The sequence below is a fragment of the Rhinoderma darwinii genome, chromosome 3 (assembly GCF_050947455.1).
Source record: "Rhinoderma darwinii isolate aRhiDar2 chromosome 3, aRhiDar2.hap1, whole genome shotgun sequence".
NCBI classification, from domain to species: domain Eukaryota; kingdom Metazoa; phylum Chordata; class Amphibia; order Anura; family Rhinodermatidae; genus Rhinoderma; species Rhinoderma darwinii.
In genome coordinates, this window is record NC_134689.1 from 204187443 (window position 1) to 204208135 (window position 20693).

General features: G+C 41.1%; 1 protein-coding gene across 1 annotated transcript in view; it reads left to right on the forward strand.

Annotated features, from left to right (window-relative positions):
* The window catches only part of LAMB4 (laminin subunit beta 4), a 146911-nt gene that overhangs the window by 104342 nt on the left and 21876 nt on the right, over positions 1-20693 (forward strand). Inside the window, exons 30-34 of the mRNA XM_075859410.1 lie at positions 3075-3149; positions 6650-6848; positions 9595-9733; positions 12014-12190; positions 14324-14477. Of these exons, the coding sequence (XP_075715525.1) occupies positions 3075-3149; positions 6650-6848; positions 9595-9733; positions 12014-12190; positions 14324-14477 (744 nt within the window). The remainder of the gene's footprint in view (positions 1-3074; positions 3150-6649; positions 6849-9594; positions 9734-12013; positions 12191-14323; positions 14478-20693) is intronic.

Sequence of the window (20693 nt, forward strand, 5' to 3'; positions counted from 1 at the left end):
AGGAATGAGGGCAGGAATAGAAAGTAAAGTCTTTTGTGGTGGGGTGGAGTTCACGCCAGAGATCTTGGAGGTCATGTAGGTGCAACATATCCCTGAACTCAATGGAAGATGTGTGGGATGTGGATGGATTGGGGGTCGGGGATTTATCCACTGAGGGATTGATTACCAGATTCGAGTCACCCATAACCACCAGAAGACCCCGACGGTTAGCGTCGACCAGCTTAAATAGGTGGGAAAAAAACCCTGTTTGAAAGTCATTGGGACCATAATAACCTACTAGGGTCACTTCTACATCAAATAGTGTGCCGACTAAAATCACATAGCGTCCAGTGGGATCAATAATTTCTGTGTTGCAAATAAAAGGGAGATTCTTTCTGAAGGCAATAACTACTCCTCGCCGTTTTTCGTGAGCGTATGCGCCATAAAAAACGGGGAAGTGCGCACTTAGATATTGTGGTTTAGACGTGGCAGAAAATCTAGTTTCCTGGAGGCAAACTATATCGGCATGGCTAGCTTTGTAGAAATGAAAAGCCTTCGAGCGTTTATGTGGGGAGTTGAAACCCTGGACATTGTGGGAGATTATTTTCAAAGCAGGAGGGGCCATGAGAATGGTTTAATGATCCGACGAAGAGTTCTGACCGACAGGGGGAGAAGGAAAGAGGGGAAGGTAAGAAAGGGGAGGGAGAGATAGACTAAATAAAAAGGGATATAAAAAAAACTATGCACATAGACATCGAGAAATGGAAAATGCCCAAAACACGGCATAGAGAAGTGGAAAGCAGTACGGGTAATACTACTTGTAGAACCAGGGGGTCGCCAGCACCTGGGCACAAAGGTGTGGTAACAACATTTTGTTGGGGTGAACTAAAAAATGTAGCAGAGGTAAAGTAAGGGGAATAAAACGTAAGTATATTGACAGCAAATGTAAAGCAGAGTTAACCGAACCCACACAAAATGGAACTGCGGCAGGCTTGGTGTGCTCCATTACTTGTATACAGAAACAGAGACAGTGTTGTGAAGCGGCATATTAAAGCACAGTGTATGAAACAACATCTCGAGCCGGGAAACAGCATGCCCGACACCCGCCACCCCCAATGAGAGGCAGGGGGCACCTGGCAGGCCGATCCACGGCCCGAGAGAAGTATGCCGCAACACCCGGCTGCAATACAGAATAGGAGGCAGTTGAAATGTATGTCCAGCAGACCATGCATGCAGTGCCGCCATGTGGTGAGGCAAAACATGCATAGCAGGCCAGACCAAAAATCCATAAATGTGTAAGCGGAAAATGAGTGCGGGTAATGCCAGAAATACTTTGTATGTAGTGAACAGCATAGAAATCAACAAGACAAAACGTCTAATGAGTTAAACTGCCCGTTGCAGAGATCAGTCCCCATCGTAGACAGACCACTGCAAGTGAGGCAGAGCAACAATCCAAGGTTATTGGAAACAAAAAGGTGGACAGTTAGACCACTGCACAGGGGGATTCCAAGCAAAAAGTACTCATCCATCAGGCGGGGTCGTCACGAACATTGGGTATGGCACCAGATCTCCCAGGTGGTCTGCGTGGAGGAACTTTCTCCCAGATGGGGCGAAGAGGAGGTCTGTCGCGGCGCGCCTGAGACATTTGACTCGGTCTGTCAGCGTCCACAGGTAAAAGTTGCAGGGTGACCAAAAGTTGCTTGAGGTCGTCGGCTGAGTTGGCGGAGTAGAACTTATTATCCACAGAAAATTGGAGTTTGAAAGGGTATCCCCAGTGGTATCTAATCTGACGATGTTGTAAGACGGCCAGCAGGGGTTTCATGTTCCGCCGCTTTTGGATGGTGATCGGGGAAAGATCGGCAAAGATTTGGTATTCGTGACCCTGGAACAGCAGGGATGAAGCAGCTCTGGCTTTTTGAGACAGGGTTTCTTTAGTAGCATAATAGGTAAGTTTCACCACTATATCCCGTGGCCTACCATCTTGACGTTTGGGACCGAGCGATCTGTGGACCCGATCCATCTCCAATCTGTCTATAGGGAGGCCTGGCGCCAATTCCTGGAACAGGGCAGTAACCGAGGAGTTAAGATCTTCGTAGGTTTCAGGTAAACCTCTAATTCGAAGGTTTCCCCGCCGCGCACGGTTTTCAAAATCCTCTAGTCGGAGCATAGTGGAATCCAAATCTGCCCTCAGGGAATCGAATTCAGCATCGTGCGCATTTAAGACTTCTATGGTGTCATCCATTTTAGTCTCCAGGACATTTGTCCGGGCTCCCAGCTCCCGTATCTCCCGAGTAAGATCCCTGGACAGCTTAGAAGCTGTAAGTTGTAGTTCCTGCTGTAGAAGCTGCTTAAATTTTAGAAGCAGGGAGGCATCTCTGGTAGTGAATTGTGGATCGGGTTGCTGGGACCCGTCCTCCTGCGAGTCTGCAATGAGCTCGGGTGAGGCCCGTATCTCGTCCTCGGAGCCTGCCGACATGGCGGGAGAAGTTGCGCTCTCAGGCGTGGGGGCAGGGACGGAGGACTCCGGCGGTTTTAAGTCCTTTCGCCCCACTAAATTCTTCCGGACCATGAACAAACTGAGCAGGGGGTCGTCTGGGGGAGAAAGTGGGGTGTGATAGCGAGATAGTTCACCTCAAAAGTTAGCGTCTGATAGCTGTTGTGCCCAGGAGTCGCGGAGCTACCTCAGCATGCGGCCATCTTGGTTAGCAGCTCGCGAGCGCCCTCTCGGCGGTGGTTTTTAACTGCTGATGTAAAAAAAAGTGGCATGCCGCAGTTTCGTCTCTGATCTCCCATTGAAATCAATACTTGGCAGAGAAAGCGTTTTTCGCAGCATTTGTTTGCTCAATGGCCACAAGCGAAAAACACCTGAAAAGCCGCGAAAAACGTGGCAAGAATTTGCGGGCAGGTCAAAATCTTAAGGCAGATTTTTCTGCCTGCTAAATGTGTGAACAGGGCCTTAAAAGTCCATTCTTGATGATTACAGGGAAAACTATGCAGATGACTTGTCTTATTAAAAAGGGAGGTTATGAAAAATTGCAGACGTTTTGGCCTTATTAGTAAATATGCAAGTAATTGCACTGGTTATTTACCTGTAGACAGCATACCTGTCCACCATTGCCGAAGACAGAGTGTACTGGGTGGAGGCATCGCTAAGGCGCCACAGGAATTTGGTAAGCATTATCTAATATACAAGCTTGATTTATTGACGAAGAGCCTAAATAACATGCAGCCTCTTCAACTGTGCAGGGGCCCAGAGGGGGAATGGGCCCACTCTGGCCACAAGGGGGTTTTAAATCAAGCATTCTTCTTCTCTCTGCCCCTTCCCCTGCTCACACTCTCCACCTATCCCTATAAGATTACACTTACAGTGCATCATTCTAGTCAGCCAATCACAGAGACTATCATTGTCTGAGCTACCCTGTGATTGGCTGATAGCTGATGATACAAAATCTCTGTGTCTAAGCAATCTACAGCCCCAGATTAAAGAGGAAGTAGTCCTGCAGTCCTTAGTACAGTGAGTTAACCTCTTCACAGCCTTAGACCAACAGAGATGTTATTATTAACCCGTTCACTGCCCTAGACACCAAAAATATAAATATTTTCCTTGCTACCTAAGAATGTGCCTGGTTTAAATATAAGGCAAACACAATCCGAAATGTAAATCAATTAAATATTTGGATTTGATAAATTATAACTAGAGCAGTGCTTACATTGCTATAACTTGTATATTTGTATTTAACCCCTTAAAGAGGCTCTGTCACCAGATTTTGCAGCCCCTATCTGCTATTGCAGCAGATAGGCGCTGCAATGTAGATTACAGTAACGTTTTTATTTTTAAAAAACGAGCATTTTTGGCCAAGTTATGACCATTTTCGTATTTATGCAAATGAGGCTTGCAAAAGTACAACTGGGCGTGTTGAAAAGTAAAAGTACAACTGGGCGTGTATTATGTGCGTACATCGGGGCGTGTTTACTACTATTACTAGCTGGGCGTTGTGTATAGAAGTATCATCCACTTCTCTTCACAACGCCCAGCTTCTGGCAGTGCAGCACTGTGACGTCACTCACAGGTCCTGCATCGTGTCGGCACCAGAGGCTACACTTGATTCTGCAGCAGCATCAGCATTTGCAGGTAAGTAGCTACATCGACTTACCTGCAAACGCCGATGCTGCTGCAGAATCATCTGTAGCCTCTGGTGCCGACACGATGCAGGACCTGTGAGTGACGTCACAGTGCTGCACTGCCAGAAGCTGGGCGTTGTGAAGAGAAGTGGATGACACTTCTATACACAACGCCCAGCTAGTAAAAGTAGTAAACACGCCCCGATGTACGCACATAATACACGCCCAGTTGTACTTTTACTTTTCAACACGCCCAGTTGTACTTTTGCAAGCCTCATTTGCATAAATACGAAAATGGTCATAACTTGGCCAAAAATGCTCGTTTTTTAAAAATAAAAACGTTACTGTAATCTACATTGCAGCGCCTATCTGCTGCAATAGCAGATAGGGGTTGCAAAATCTGGTGACAGAGCCTCTTTAAGCCGCAGTGATGTACATGTACTTCATGGAGAGCCTTAATTAAAGCCTCCTTCATGTACATGTACATCATGTGGTTAGGACCTGTGCCTGTGCGATCAATAGCAGGAGCCCAGTAGTGACTGACAGCTGAGCTCCAGCTGTAATGGCTGTATAGCCTTTGATCCTAGCCGTTAACCCCTTAGATGTCACGGTTATGAATTTAGATGTGATAGATTACAGGTGGATCCTGGATGTCAGAGACATGCCGGACCTGCTGACATTGAACCCGTCAGTGCCGCTGACCTGACAGATACAGGATTTAGCGCTAGATACAGCTGCTCTGTATACAGTATACAAAGCAGCTGTCTCAAAAAGTAAAAATAATTTTTAATAAAAAGTATTTTGAAAGTTGCACCAATCACACTGATAGATATTTTTATTAAAAAAAGATATATATTTCAAAGCTGTACATAGCCTTTAAGTGTAACTTGCATTTTAAATCAGTTATTGTACATTTCCCTAGTAGAAAATCATAAAACATCACCAAAAGAAATGTAAATATTCCCTAGAATGTGATTATATTTCACTATAGAGGTAGACAGTTTACTCAGATCATTCTGCTTGTCAACCAATGATGGATTATGCGTATACAAGCATAAAGAAGGAGTCCAATGCCCAGGCCTGTATTTTCGAATCTTACTTATACAACTATCTCCTTGAAACAGAAGGGGGATCTGGGGAATTTCCTTTCAAAATCACTGAATTTATGGAGCTTGTGTTAAATAAAATTGTGATCTAAAGTTTGTATCAATGAGCAGTTTAGTAGAGGGGAGAGTGGAACAGGTAGTTCTTATTCATCATTGTTTTCCGCAGTTCTGTCGGCAAGAGTATTTTTCATTCTGGAGGTTCTCAGAGCTGTAGATATGTGTGATTACGTAGTGATCATGGTGGCAGACATGTGTCTGTCCGTCACTAATCCCATTGGAACCTTTGGGCGGGTTCACACATAGCGGAATTTCACTTAAATTCCGCTGCGGACACTCCGCAGCGTTAATCCGCAGCGGAGCCGTTTCTCCATTGACTTTCACTTTAATTTAGCAGTGTTCGTTTACACGATGCGTACAATTCCGCTGCGGAGCATAGGCTGCGGAGCGGAATTTGGTGTCCGCAGCATGCTCTGTCTGTTGCGGAGCAGTGGCGGACTGGTTGCGGACTCATGGCGGAATTTCTCCATTGACTTCAATGGAGAGTCAAAATTCCGCAATGAAGTCCGCAGATGTTATGTGTGGTGCGGAGCGTAACTTGACATTTCTTCATTCTGGCTGGACCTATGTATTTCTAGGTCTACAGCCAGACTGAGGAAGTCAATGGGGCTCCCGTAATGACGGGAGCGTTGCTAGGAGACGTCTGTAAATAGTCACTGTCCAGGGTGCTGAAAGAGTTACGCGATCGGCAGTAACTGTTTCTGCACCCGGGACAGTGACTACCGATCTCAATATACATGTATCTGTAAAAAAATAGATAAGTTCATACTTACCGAGAACTCCCTGCGTCTGTCTCCAGTCCGGCCTCCCAGGATGACGTTTCAGTGTAAGTGACGGCTGCAGCCAATCACAGGCCAAGCACAGGCTGCAGCGGTCACATGGACTGGAGCGTCATCCAGGGAGGTCGGGCCGGATGCCGAAAGAGGGACGCGTCACCAAGACAACGGGCGGTAAGTATGAATTTCTTTGACTTTCACTAGGGAAAGTGCTGTCCCTTCTCTCTATCCTGCACTGAATAGGGAGAAGAGAAGCACTTTTCCTGCAGTCCGCAGCGGCCAGTCCGCATCAATTTTCTGCACATTTTGTGCAGATCCGCTGCAGAATCTGCAACGCAGATTCTGTGCGGCATTGATGCGGACAGTTGCGGAGGAATTCCGCCATGTGTGGTCATGCCCTTTGACTGGCAAAAAACTGCCCTGGCAATGTGGATAAGACATACTTTATGGTCCTTTAAATAAGTATTATTTTAACAAAGAAACACTTATTGATATAAATCCCACAACTATTCAGCATATTTTGGGGATATTTTGATGAAGTAGAGCAGAACGCACAAAGTAAAAAGAGAAATTCTTTAATGTACTGACATGATGTTATTCTCTTTCCAGATGCTACTGCAAGTCCAGAAGAAATAGAGCGAATAGCCAATGAAATCCTTGCTATTAAGCTACCAGCCGCACCTTATGATTTAATTAACATGTTGAACAAGATTAAAAAGTATTGTGATGATTACAAGCAAAATAAAAAAAACTTGCAAAAGCAATTAGAAGAAGTGAAGGCACTCACCCAGCGAGCTAAAGACGCTAAGTAAGATTTATGCTCCAGAAATTACCATTATGGTCTAGTTGGGTGGAGAGGACTTTAAAGTGTGCCTATCAATACAAATAAAGGGGAGAGAACATGGATGTGTTAGGAGGAAAAGTGCAGGACTCTTTGTGCAATGGTACCATTTTTATACGTTTTTATACCATTTTTATAATTAGCATACGGCGTGCGGAGGCATTAAAGTCTATTTTTAACATTTTGATAGAACCAAGAAATCTTATAAAAGTATGTGGGCAATGCTTTTCACAATACCATACCAGCGGTGTTCACAACTTGGGAGTGAAAAATCTGGTAAATGAAATCCTTTAAAGTTTTTCCTTTAGAAAGGATTAGAACAACTCAAAGCAGTGAGGCCACTGCCTATCTGTATAACAACTAAAAAAGTCTAGCGCGTGTGTTTGAATAGTTCTCCATCAACTGCTGCAAAACAGTTAAAATAGTTTTAGAGTATTTTATTAATGCATTTAATAGAGCAATAAATAAATTAAATGCAATAATTAATTATTATTATTATTACTATTATTATTATTATTATTATTATTAAAATCGGTTTGTGAAAAGAAATCCATCTCATTTAAAAATTCACGTATGCTCCCCTTATAAAAACTAAGAAAGATTGGTAAGGGTGCCGTCTTGAGATCCTCATCAAAAGTTTTGATACAGTAGGTACCAAACTACAGAGGAGAAAACTTCCCAAAGTTTATTTCAGGTCTGATATGAATAAAAACTCGTGTCTGACTCTGATATCTTCTACTACTGTATCCAAGTTAAATACAACTCCTCTCAAACTCTTTTACACGGAGCCAGCATGTAACATGAAAGTAACAGCAACATACACAGCATTCCAAATTATTATGCAAATGTTATTTTTCGCTGATTTTCCTAAATATTCGATGCAAATGACAGCCAGTATAATCTTCAAGCCATCAACCGTTGGAGTATAATGCGAATTTTATTGAACAAATCTCCTAATGATAACATATTTTTTTTTAGAAGTACAAAACTCAAAATGCACTGTTTCACATTATTATGCACAACAGAGATCAAAACATTTTAAAGGTTGTAAAGAGAACTAAAATGGTAATTTGTTGAATTTGCAGCATCAGGAGGTCATATTTACAGAAATCAAAAGCTCTTACAATAAAAAAAACTTAACAGGCCAAGTTACATGTTAACATAGGACCCCTTCTTTGATATCACCGTCACAATTCTTGCATTCATTGAATTTGTGAGTATTTGGACAGTTTCTGCTTGAATATCTTTGCAGGATGTCAGAATAGCCTCCCAGAGCTTCTGTTTTGATGTGAACTGCCTCCCACCCTCATAGATATTTTGCTTGAGGATGCTCCAAAGGTTCTCAATAGAGTTGAGGTCAGGGGAACATGGGGACCACACCATGAGTTTCTCTCCTTTTATGCCCATAGCAGCCAATGACACAGAAGTATTCTTTGCAGCATGAGATGGTGCATTGTCATGCATGAAGATAATTTTGCTACGGAAGGCACGGTTCTTCTTTTGGTACCACGGAAGAAAGTGGTCAGTCATAAACTCTACGTACTTTGCAGAGGTCATTTTCACACCGTCAAGGGGCCTACCAGCTCTCTCCCCATGATTCCCGCCCAAAACATGACTCCGCCACCTCCTTGCTGACATCGCAGCCTTGTTGGTACATGGTGGCAATTCACCAACCATCCACTACTCCATCCATCTGGACCATCCAGGGTTGTACGGCACTCATCAGTAAATGACAAGGTTTGAAAATTAGTCTTTATGTATTTCTGAGCCCACTGCAACCGTTTCTGCTTGTGAGCATTGTTTAGGGGTGGCCGAATAATAGCTTTATGCACACTTGCAAACCTCTGGAGAATCCTAAACTTTGAGGTTTGCGGGACTCCAGAGGCACCAGCGGCTTCAAATACCTGTTTCTGCTTTGCAATGGCATTTTAGCAGCTGCTCTCCTAATCCTATTAATTTGTCTGGCAGAAACCTTCCTCATTATGCCTTTATCTGAACGAACCCGTCTGTGCTCTGAATCAGCCACAAATCTTTTCACAGTACGATGATCACACTTACGTTTTCTTGAAATATCCAATGTTTTCATACCTTGTCCAAGGTATTGCACTATTTCACGCTTTTCGGCAGCAGAGAGATCCTTTTTCTTTCCCATATTGCTTGAAACCTGTGGCCTGCTTAATAATGTGGAACGTCCTTCTTAAGTAGCTTTCCTTTGATTGGGCACACCTGGCAAACTAATTATCACAGTTGTCTGAGATTGATTACAATGATCCAAAGAGCCCTAAGACACAATACCATCCATGAGTTTAATTGAAAAACTAATAATTAAATGTTTATGACACTTAAATCCAATGTGCATAATAATTTGGAACATGGTGTATATGGGTAGTGGGACAGATAACCGCAGTGCATTCTGGGAAGGCTGTCTGCAAGGCATTATGAGGAAGCTCGTGCCAGCTTATGTGATCCTTTTTCTATATGTAAAATTGTGACCACCGCTTGCTGGGGCCACCATTTTGCCATGATTCGAGCACCGTGAACCCCAAAAGTTTGGGAAATTTGGACCTAATTTAAACTGCAGAGAATCTATTCGCTCATCTTTATACTGGACTCCTTTTTATGACACCCTTTATAACTGTATGTACCAGGTGTATATACTGGTGTGTGTGTTTTAATTGAAAAATAATACCTTTTTTGGTGTTTTTTTTTTTAGAAAAGCTGTTGAAAAAATTCCTAATGGAGATGAGATTCGAAATAATTTAAAACAAGCTGAAAATGCCCAGAAGAAGACAAATACTTTACTAAAAAATGTTAATAAGGATATCCAAGATGTCAGAAATAAACTCTCTCAGGTATAAGCAAATTAAAATTATTCAATGTTTTGCATTATATATTAATTCAGTTTTAAAAATTGTGCAATAATCTAGAAAATGACCTTGAGAAATATAGTATAAATCAACATTTCACATATTATACATTTACAGTAAAACTTTCCATAATGAAACTTGGCTCTGCACATAGCAAACAAAAGAAATCTAAATATATATATATTATATATATCAGGGTCGAACAAACGATTGGTGCAACCAGTGCAGCTGCACAGGGGCACAGTAGGTAAGGGGATCCACAGTCAACTTAAAGCAACCCTCTTCTGTCTATTGCATTGTATATAAATGCCTGAGCTAATTAATTTTATGCCTGACTTACTAGATTGTAAGAGAGATATTAGGGGGGTGATTTATGATGAGATATTAAAGAGCAAGGGGCTTATATACTGTTCCTGCACAGGGGCCCCCAGCTGTCTGGGTCCGCCACTGATACATATATATGGTTTATATCACCTATATTTGTTTTTTACTAATTAAAACCAGATAGTGATACACATTATTTTTTTAACTGTTTTTACTTTCCGATTTCAGTTTTTGTTATTATTTATTCTTGAAATGAATATTAGGGTGGCCATCTTGCCTAAGCAGCTACTCTGCACTGTAGACCTCATGCCCACTTCAGTTATTTTCTTCAGGGTGCTATCCGTTTTATGAACTGATAGCACCCTGACACATTCATTGCTATGGGACCATGCACACTTCCGTTGTTTTGACGGTTCCAGTCGTCTGTTTTGTCAAAAGTAGCGCATGTCCTACTTTTGTCTGTCGTTCAGTGACCGTGTGGTCCATTGAAGTCTATGGGTCCGTCAAAAAAATGGACGGCACACAGAAGGCATCCGTGTGCCATCCGTTTTTTACGGATCCGTTGCTAAGCAGCGGCATGGCATGCCAAAGTTCCCTGCATTCAACACACAAGATGGATTTTAACGGACCATTTAAAACGGAAGACAAACGGAAGCACAACATCCATTTAAAATGGAACCACGGAACAGACGCGGAGTGACAATGCAAACCACACGGATGTCACAACGGACACACGGATCCGTTTTAAACGGACGTGAAAACGGTGAAGGATGTGTGCATGAGGCCTTAGAGATATGCTTTACAGCAGCCACATGGACCATAGGATACGCTAGACTGGAGAGAACTCATTGACTTCTATAAGAGAGTGTTTTAGGAATGCACTGTGACCTGTGCAGAGGTCATTGTGCAGGGAGGGTGAGAATGGGATCTGTGTCCATTACCTATTGCCAATGGTGGATCCTGTGCTATCTGCCTCCAGCTGTATAGAGGTGTTATATCTTGTTGTACTGCTGCCTGTGATAATAATGAGATGACTGCTGAGAAGTGATCTTTACAGAACAGGAAGTGTGAGGTTCAGTGGCCAGAGTGAAAACTGCAAGAATTTTTTTTCTTGATATAAATAAAGATATGGAAAAAAAACCAAAAAAAAACACCATCAATTCTTACAGTGTAACAAAATTTTCAACAAACTTCTGACATGTCATAGTGACATGTCAGAAGTTTTGATTGGTGGGGTCCAAGCACTGAGACCCCCACCGATCGCTAATACGAAGCGGCATAAGCGCTCGGGTGATCGGAAAGCCGATGTGATTGTGTACGGACTCAATAGAAAGTCTATGGGCCTGTACACGTTACATCGGCTTTCCGAGAAAAGCCGATCAGGAACAAAGATGCTCAATGCTCAATCAAGCGCTTCTACCGCTTCGTATTAGCGATCGGTGGGGGTCTCAGTGCTCGGACCCCACCTATCAAAACTTCTGACATGTCACTATGACATGTCAGAAGTTTGTTGAAAGATAAGTTACACTTTAATTAATATGTTTAAAATAAAAACTTGATTTGAACAATTCGTAGGTCAGTTTCTGAGGACACATTATATTTAAATCGAGCCCCAGTATATGAACCTGATCTAAGCTCTCACCTTTGTTCTGTAGCCAGGCAAATTCATGCATTCAAGGTTGTCTATAGAAAATCTATGACTATGGTATATTTATTACGTGTAAGTAAATCAACCAGTACAGACATGAATAAGCATGCCTAGACCACCTACAAAGACAGGTTGCCTGGGTGAATCACTTTTCTATAAAAACTTTATGATAGCTAGCTGTTAAGGTAGAATAAGTAATGAATAAAGTATACTATACTGTATGATTGTTACTTGACTGAAGACATCTGCAATACCCTATATGTTATATAACCTAGCTTTTATGTTTCAACTAGGCTCAAGCAAGAGCAGAAAAGGTTGACAACAAACTGAAAGATATAAAAGATATGCACTCACAACTGGAGTCAAAAATTGCAGAACTGCAAGAAAAAATGCTAAAAAACAGAAATGCAGCTGATAAAGCACAGAAAGGGGCAAATAATGCACTAAAAGAGGCATCTAAAAGTGAACAGGTATGTAAATGTCTTCCATGATGCAATATTATTACCTCACACAGATCTGCTATTAGAGGGGGTTTTCATTTCTGTTTACCTACAGTATGCGAATGAATTTTTCTTTTTTTTATCAAATTAAAATAAATTTTGTCAAGGCTTTAATTTATTAGACATGATTGGACACCAGACTTCTATTACTGCCACTCATATTTTAAGAGAATCTGTCAGAGACCTCTTTAAATTATAGATTCCCAACTTGTGTTCAGCAAGTGAATACAACAGGCCATTGAACAGCCCCCATCCCTCCGAATTTCTTTAATTTTAAGAGGAACTACCCAAGAGAGAAATAAAGTCCCCCAAAGATTCCCCCATCACCCTGCAAATACTTCCTCTAAATACTCACTGAGATATCACAACAGCGCTTATAAGCAGACTTTGCCTTCCTCTCACTTTGAAGGACTACCTAATGCAGAATTTCTCAAACTGGGTTCGGGGGAACCTCATTATTGGTAGCATTTTTGCCACGGAAAACAGTGCTTGAAAACAAGGAAAAAATAATAGAGTCACATCTCTCTGTTCTCTGAGCAGTCCGGCCTCCTGGGATGACGCTGCAGTCCATGTGACTGCTGCAGCCTGTGATTGGCTGCAGCAGTCACATGTGATAAAAAGTCATCAGAGGAGGCCATGCTGCAAGGAGTGCAGAGGAACGCTTCACTATGATAGAGCCCGGGGGGAAAGTATTGGTTTTTTATTTAAATTTTAAACAAAAAAAGTTTTTGTTTTTTTTCTAATTTGCGATTTTTCCATGGAATTGTAGTTTTTCCGCCGCAAAAATCATGACATTTGCTATTTGTTGCGGGTTTTACCTCACCATTGAATTCAAAGGGGAAAACCCATAAGTAAAGAGCAGCGATTCTGCAGCATAAAATGACATGAGGTGGGTTAAAAACCACACCACAGGTCAATTTATGAATGGTTTCTTGCAGATTTTCCGCAATGAAATCTGTTGTGGAATATCCGCAGCTAATCCGCCCTGTGTGAACATAGCATAAAGGTTGTTATCCTTGGAGCAAGCAACAGCAAAGCTTACATTATTTAACTGCTCTCCTACGTGTTACCAGGTCAGATCTTAGGGGCTAGCTTTTGCTTTCATGTGCTATCAGTCTAGTGGCGCTCTTCATACCATCAGTCTGTTTATATCCTACCTTCATGGTGGGAAAGCTAGAGAGAACCCATCATCTCTTTATCAAGACATGATGCACTTTATGTGCAACACTGGGAACCCCAATGCCTGCCTGCTAGGATGCAGGATATAAATGCCAACTTCTCTGTGGAAGGGGCTAATATTTTATTACTAGCTTACAGAACAAACTTAAAGTGTAACCAAACCTTCAACAAACTTCTGACATGTCATAGTGTCATGAGAAAAGTTTTGATCGGTGGGACACTGAGACCCCCACCGATCACTAAAACGAAAAAGCAGAAGCGCTCGGGTGAGCGCTGAGCCGCTTTGTTTCTGATCTGCATTTTTTGGAAAGCCGATGTAGCGGTGTACGGGCCTGTAGACTTTCTATTGAGTCCGTACACCGCTACATCGACTTTCTGAAAAAAAGCCGATCAGAAACCAAGCGGCTCAGTGCTCACCCTAGCGCTTCTGCAGCTTCGTTCCAGCGATGAGTGGGGGTCTCAGTGCTCGGACCCCCGACTATCAAAACTTCTGACATGTCACTATGACATGTCAGAAGTTTGTTTAAAGTTTAGTTACCATTTAAAGATTACGTACACCTTCGAAAGGCATTTTTTTTCCTAATAAAAAGGTCTGTGTGTTTGGTGCAACTTTATAAGTAGTTTTTATTAAAAATTATTTTTACTTTTTGAGCTACAGCATAAAAAAATGCCTCTCAACTGATTCACTTGCCTGACACAATCCCATGAATCTATTTTCAAATGAAAATGAAAACTAAGCAGTAGTTACAGAAATTATTTGGATGGACCAATCCCGTTTTATACATTTACTGGTAAAGGTAAAGGCTTTAAAAAAAGATTGTAAGATTTATTCCAGCCATGTTCATACCAAGCAAGGGCATTGTAGTAAATGTACTGGATATTTTTGATGGATTGGTTATTTACATATTTTAATGATGTTTACAGGATCTAAATAATCTAAAAGAGAAATATGAGCTGCTGAAGGAAAAACTAAAGAAACAAGATATACCTCAAGAAATTTTAGAGAGATTACAAAATCTAAAGAAAAATGCTGAAAATCTGGTCAATGCAATTAATGAAAAATTTGAACGCATTTCAGGTAATTTAAATTTACATTGTTTCACGCCACATAGACAGGTAGCAGTGCTATGGATGATCTCAAACGGTTTAATAGCTTTGCAAAATATTTTTCCTATTGCAAAGGTGATATAAGTGATATTGGAAAATATGTTGATCCGTAAAGGGGTTATCCAGGGATCACAAAAAAAAACGCAAATATGTGTAATCAGCATTACAGATTGTTAAATTAACTCTGCTTGCAAGAAATCATATTTTTTCATATCTCATCGCACTTCGTAACAATATTGCTGCTCTAAACCTTCTATGTTTTTGGCGGGACTTGCAGTTTTCCTTCAGCTTCTGAAGGCACGCCCGCCCGCCGGTCTGCGCATGTCCACTTCTGCAGCTGTCATTATTCACGGCACTGTGTGGACAATGCGTATGCGCAGGGAAACAAGACAGCACTGTGGGAGAAGGGGGCTGGCTAACTTTCTCAACATCATTGCGGTGCCAGTCCCCTTGCGGTCACATGCTTTGATGATGCGCCGACACATGGGAGGAGAGAGAGCTTTCTTGATCACGTGGGTCTGTGTCGACGCGTCATCAAAACGGAAAGAAGAACTGAACTTCCAGGACCATATCACTAATTTTCATACTTGAAATCGGCGCACAACAAAAACATGAAGTATATTAGTAAGTCACGTTATTTTAGGTTAGTTTATTATTGCAATAGCATTTCATGGCTCTGAATAACTCCTTTATTGACTCTCAATACTGAATACTTCTTTGTACAGTTTTGCCAGTGAGTTGGGTAAAATATGTTTGAACATTAGAATGGGCTTCACGGACACAGGTGGATCTCCATGGTTCCATGGTGAAGACTAGCAGTGTTGCTGACTATACATCAGAAGGTCTGGTAGCATGTAAAGGGTCTTAGAATATGTCTGAGCCTTAGCAACAAAGGGTTGCAGTACAATGGTGATACATCTATATCTCCATGCTCCTATAGAGAATAACCGTGTCACTCAGAAAACGGCAGAAAGGCTGGAGTAGTGTAAAAGGCCTGGTAGCATAAGTTTGAGCATTAAAGCGGTTTTCCGAGTTCTTATTGTTTTTTTCATTTCACCACATAAACCCCCCAAATACCTTTTTTCATTTTCAATTCATTTCCATCTTAAAACCTTCACTTGTTGTCAGCCAGCACTTTGTTTACATCCCTCCGTTCATTCTATAACTTACTTCTGGATCTGCTCCCAATATGCACTGGTTCTCTCCCAGAATGCTCTGCGCCGGGTTCGAGGCTCACTGCACTAAGCATACGAGGTTCAAAGAAACATTCTTTGAACTGCAGATGATGCCAGGTCGATTGGAACAACCCACTGAATGGTCGGGATGTCATTGGAAGGCCTGATTTCTGATGGGGGTATCGTCATGTGACTGGAGTGGCGATGAGGGAAAAACAAGATCTTTCTAAAAGGAAGTATATGGGAAAGTTTATTTAATAGCAAATTAGGATATGATAATTAATAATTATTGAAAACCAGAAAAAACCCTTTAAGACTCTGCAGTACAAGGGTGACACAACTGGATTTCCATGCTCATGTTTTCTTGAAGACGATAGACATGTTTTTCTAATCCTGTAAATGCCCTTTAATTTCTTATAAAAGCCCGAGCAATGCCTAAAGATAGTAGATACAAATAATATACAGCTAGACCACAGCCCTCACACTGGAGTTTCCCATAACATAGGATGTGAATGGTGGGTGAAGGAACAATGAGAATACAATATTCGGTAGAAGAGGAGGATTATCCCCATTTCATGCAGACATCTGTTTCCCATAGTGTTGACATATTTTGGTTTCCCATAACTAAATGTGTGTAACTGGAATGAGAGTTCATGTTATAAGAATGTGAGGCTCCCGAGAGGTTGTGTTTGAAGGAGTCTTCTCTTTTTCTTGCTCACCTGCTGTTCCAGTTTTTTCAACTTTTTTACCTGAAATAGGGTTGAAATAAACCGCAAACATTTATGGTTACAATATTTCACTTTGTGTGTACTGACAAGATAAATAACATCCAGTCTTGAGATAAGACAACTGAGTGAAAGAATTCTAACAATCCACCCCCATTCCTTCCTTTACTGATAATGTTCTTTTTTGTGTGCAAAGATTTATTATCACATTCATTAACTACTTCAAGGTTGGAAAGGTCTTGACTATAAAACAAGGCTAATTCTCAAAAACATGGGGCAGATTTATTAATAATACCTGAAATAAGCAGTGTAGCATTTACCCTGCCACTTTCTCTTTTACATTCTGAGGTAAAACACCAACTTTAAGGGTATGTTCACACGGCAACACCAATTATGTCTGAAATGACGGAGCTGTTTTCAGGCGAAAACAGCTCCTGAATTTCAGACGTTTTGACAAGTGCACCCGTTTTTTGCGGCGTCTTTTCCGGACGTAATTGGAGCTGGTTTTCATTGGAGTCAATTAAAAACGGCTCCAATTATGTCTCAAGAAGTGACATGCACTTCTTCTGACAGCGGCGCGTAAAAAAAAGGCCCGTCTGCACAGAACACCATAAGACCCATTGAATTCAATGGCCAGATGTTTGCAGACGGTTTGGAGCCGTTTTTTCAGGCGTAATTCGAGGCGTAAAACGCCTGAATTACGTCCGTAAATAGGGCGTGTGAACATACCCTAATAGTTACAGGGCAATTAAACTCTGTTCGCATCTGCATCAGAGTCTCTGTCACGGTGTTTGTCTGATTTTGACAGGGAAAATAGTGCTATATGCTGAGCAATATCGGACACCACGTTAAAACCCCAAAAATCCCATTGTAAGACAATGCCCTTGGTTTGAGTGGGGCATGTGGTATGTGTTTTAGGTGTGAGGGGCACATCTGCTGCATGTTTTCCAGGTTACTCATGTGTACAGTATTCATGGCAGCATTATTCATGTGCACAGTATAAAGTGGCATTATTCATGTGTGTATTATACTTTATATAGCAGTAGTATCCATGTGTACAGTATATAGTGGCATTATTCATATGTACAGTATATATGGCGACATTATTCATGTGTGCAGTATATAGTGATGTTATTCATGTGTATGGTATATATGATGCCATTATTCATGTGTATAATATATATAGGAGCATTATTAATGTGTGTAGTATATAGTGGCGTTACTGCTGAGTACCATATATAAGGGCAAAACTTTTCATGTATGCAGTATGTAGTGGCGTTATTTATGTGTACAGTATATATGGCGGCATTATTCATGTGTATAGTATATATATAGCAGCAATATTAATGTGTAACATATACAGTATATGATGGCATTGTTTGTGTACACAGTATCCGCATTATTCATGTGTACAATATATATAACAACATTATTCATGTGTATAGTATACAGTATATAGCAGCATTATTTATGTGTACAGTACATATGACAGCATTATTCATGTGTGCAGTATATAGTGGCGTTATTTATGTGTACAGTATATATGGCGGCATTATTCATATATAGCAGCATTATTCATGTATACAGTATTTAGGGACTTTCATGTGTACAGTATATATGATGATAATGTTCATGTGTACACTATACTGTATATGACTGCATTGTTGGTGTGTACAGTATATAGCGGCATTTAAACAATATAATAATTTTGGGCAGTAAGGATTACTAAAATATTAATTTCATCCACCTAAAAATTAAATTACATCTCCCTTATACTTACTCCCTATTTCATCCCATAAATAAATTAGGGACACATTATATATCCTGGTAGTATATAATGTATTGAATTTTTTGCACACATATTTTTTATATTTCTGTAATATTTTATGTATTACTAGAAATTGAACTATGATTGGGGAGAATCCATTTCTGGGTATCGTCACCATTTACCCATACCCATCAGTTTCCCATTCCTGCTGCTATAACAGATAATCAGACACCGTTCTTGTATTAGAGTAGTGACCGGTGCATACATTCAGCCAATCACATGCTGCTCCTATTCAGCAATTTTGTGGAATTTACTTATTTATGAAATATCTGAGTAGCACAACAGGAAGGCAATATTTCAATAAGCATCAGGAACAATGTACAATGTTTTTATATAGCTGAGGGTGGGTCCGCAACCACATTAACATATTTCATGGACAGCAGGAGGGCCTGGGTACTTTTAAATGCCAAGGCTGATTTTATGTCCCAGTCCGGCCCTGTGTGTTATGTACTATGGGGGCAATATTTTGTGTGTGCAGGCACTATGGGTGCATTTCACTGTGTGTGGGGGCACTATTGAGGAATTGTACTGTCTGAGGAGGCACTATAGGGGCACAATACTGTGTGTTGGGCACTGTGGGAACATTATTCATAGTGGGTAGGCACTATGGGGCATTATACTGTGGGGAGGCACTGGGGGCATTATACTGTAGGGAGACACTGGGGCATTATACTGTGGGGGGGGGCACTATAGGAATGATCCTGTGTTGGGGCACTGCGGAGGCATGGTACTTTTTGGGGACACTAGATGAGCAGGATACAGTGTGTGGGCACTACTGGGGCATGATACTGTTTGGGGTAACTCAGAGGGCATGAGACTGTGTGGAGAAGAAATTGCCAAAGGCAATATAAACACGTTTTTTCCCCAACTACTTGCTATCTAATAGAATAGTTAAATTGTAAAAATACATTTATTTATAATTGAATAGTGACAAACAACAAAGAATTTAAAACTACAATGTATGCTGGTAAATATGAACATCGATGTTCCTATAACGCATAGAAAAATTGCGTTATAGAAAATCCTGATACTGTGTGGAGGCACAAAAGTAACTGGATGTGTATGGACAGGGATTGGGCAGGATTAGAAGCGTGGCATAACATAAAAAAAAATTTCCACAGCACACTCCGTTTCAATTGACCTTCTTTACAGTACTTGAAAATTGCGAGGTTTGCCATAGTCTATTATAGAATGTATTAACTCTGACTGCTGAAGAGCTGTGTGAGTGTCTTTTGTGAGTTATCGCCCATATTCCGTTAGTGGTAGCAGCGAGTTGTGTACCTGAGGTGTATGGGTTGTGTTAGGGTGTGATTTATTCTCAATTTGCGACCTGAGTGGAAGGTGAGTGCAAGATCGAGTTAGTGGAGATAGATTAACCCCTTGCAGTCGCACCCAGGTCACGTGCTGTGAAGGTGTGTACGTGACAATTGTACACCAATCTCAATATGTTTCCCCCAGGGAGTACATATGGCTCTGTATTATGGAGCCATAAGCATTCTATGGAGCTGTAGGAACTCCATAAGCTGCTGTACAGAATTTATGCACATAGTGCATCAGGGGGCATTCTTAAATAAAAATTAACATAGTTATATAGGTTGACAAAAGACATAGGTCCATCAGGTTCAACCTCAATAAATTACCCATCATTCATTGCTAGATTAGTTATAACCCTCAATGCAACTTGTCAGTAAATAATCATCTAGCCTTTTTTTAAATGCTGACATAGTGTCTGCCATCACTACATCTTGGGGAATGGCATTCCATAGTTTGACTACTCTAACTGTAAAGAACCCTTTCCTATATTGACGTCTGAAACGTCTTTCTTCCACATGAAAATAATGTCCCCTTGTCCTTTGTAGAGTCCTTAGAAGGAACAGATCATGTGCTAGTTCTCTGTATTGACCACACATATACTTATACATATTAATAAGTTCCCATCTAAGACGTCTTTTTTCCAAGCTGAACAAGCCTAATTTTTCTAGCCTTTCATTATAAGCGACTCCGCCCATCCCATTTAATAATCTCGTTGCCCGCCTTTGAACCCTCTCCAGTTTTCCTATGTCCTTTTTACAATGTGGAGCCCAAAACTGAATTCCATATTCTAGATGTGGCCTTACAAGGGATTTATAGAGTGGTAATATTACATTTGAATCCCAGGTTTTTATCTCTCTTTTTATACGCCCCAAAATCCTATTTGCTTTTGCAGCTGCTGCCTGATGTTGAGTGCTTATTTGTTACCAGAATACCCAGGTCCTTCTCTTGTTCCGTTATCCCCAGTTTTATTCTATTTAATGTATATGATTTAAAGAGGCTCTGTCACCAGATTTTGCAACCCCTATCTCCTATTGCAGCAGATCGGCGCTGTAATGTAGATAAGAGTAACGTTTTTGTTTTTTTTAAAAACGACCATTTTTGGCCAAGTTATGACCATTTTTATATTGATGCAAATGAGGCTTTCT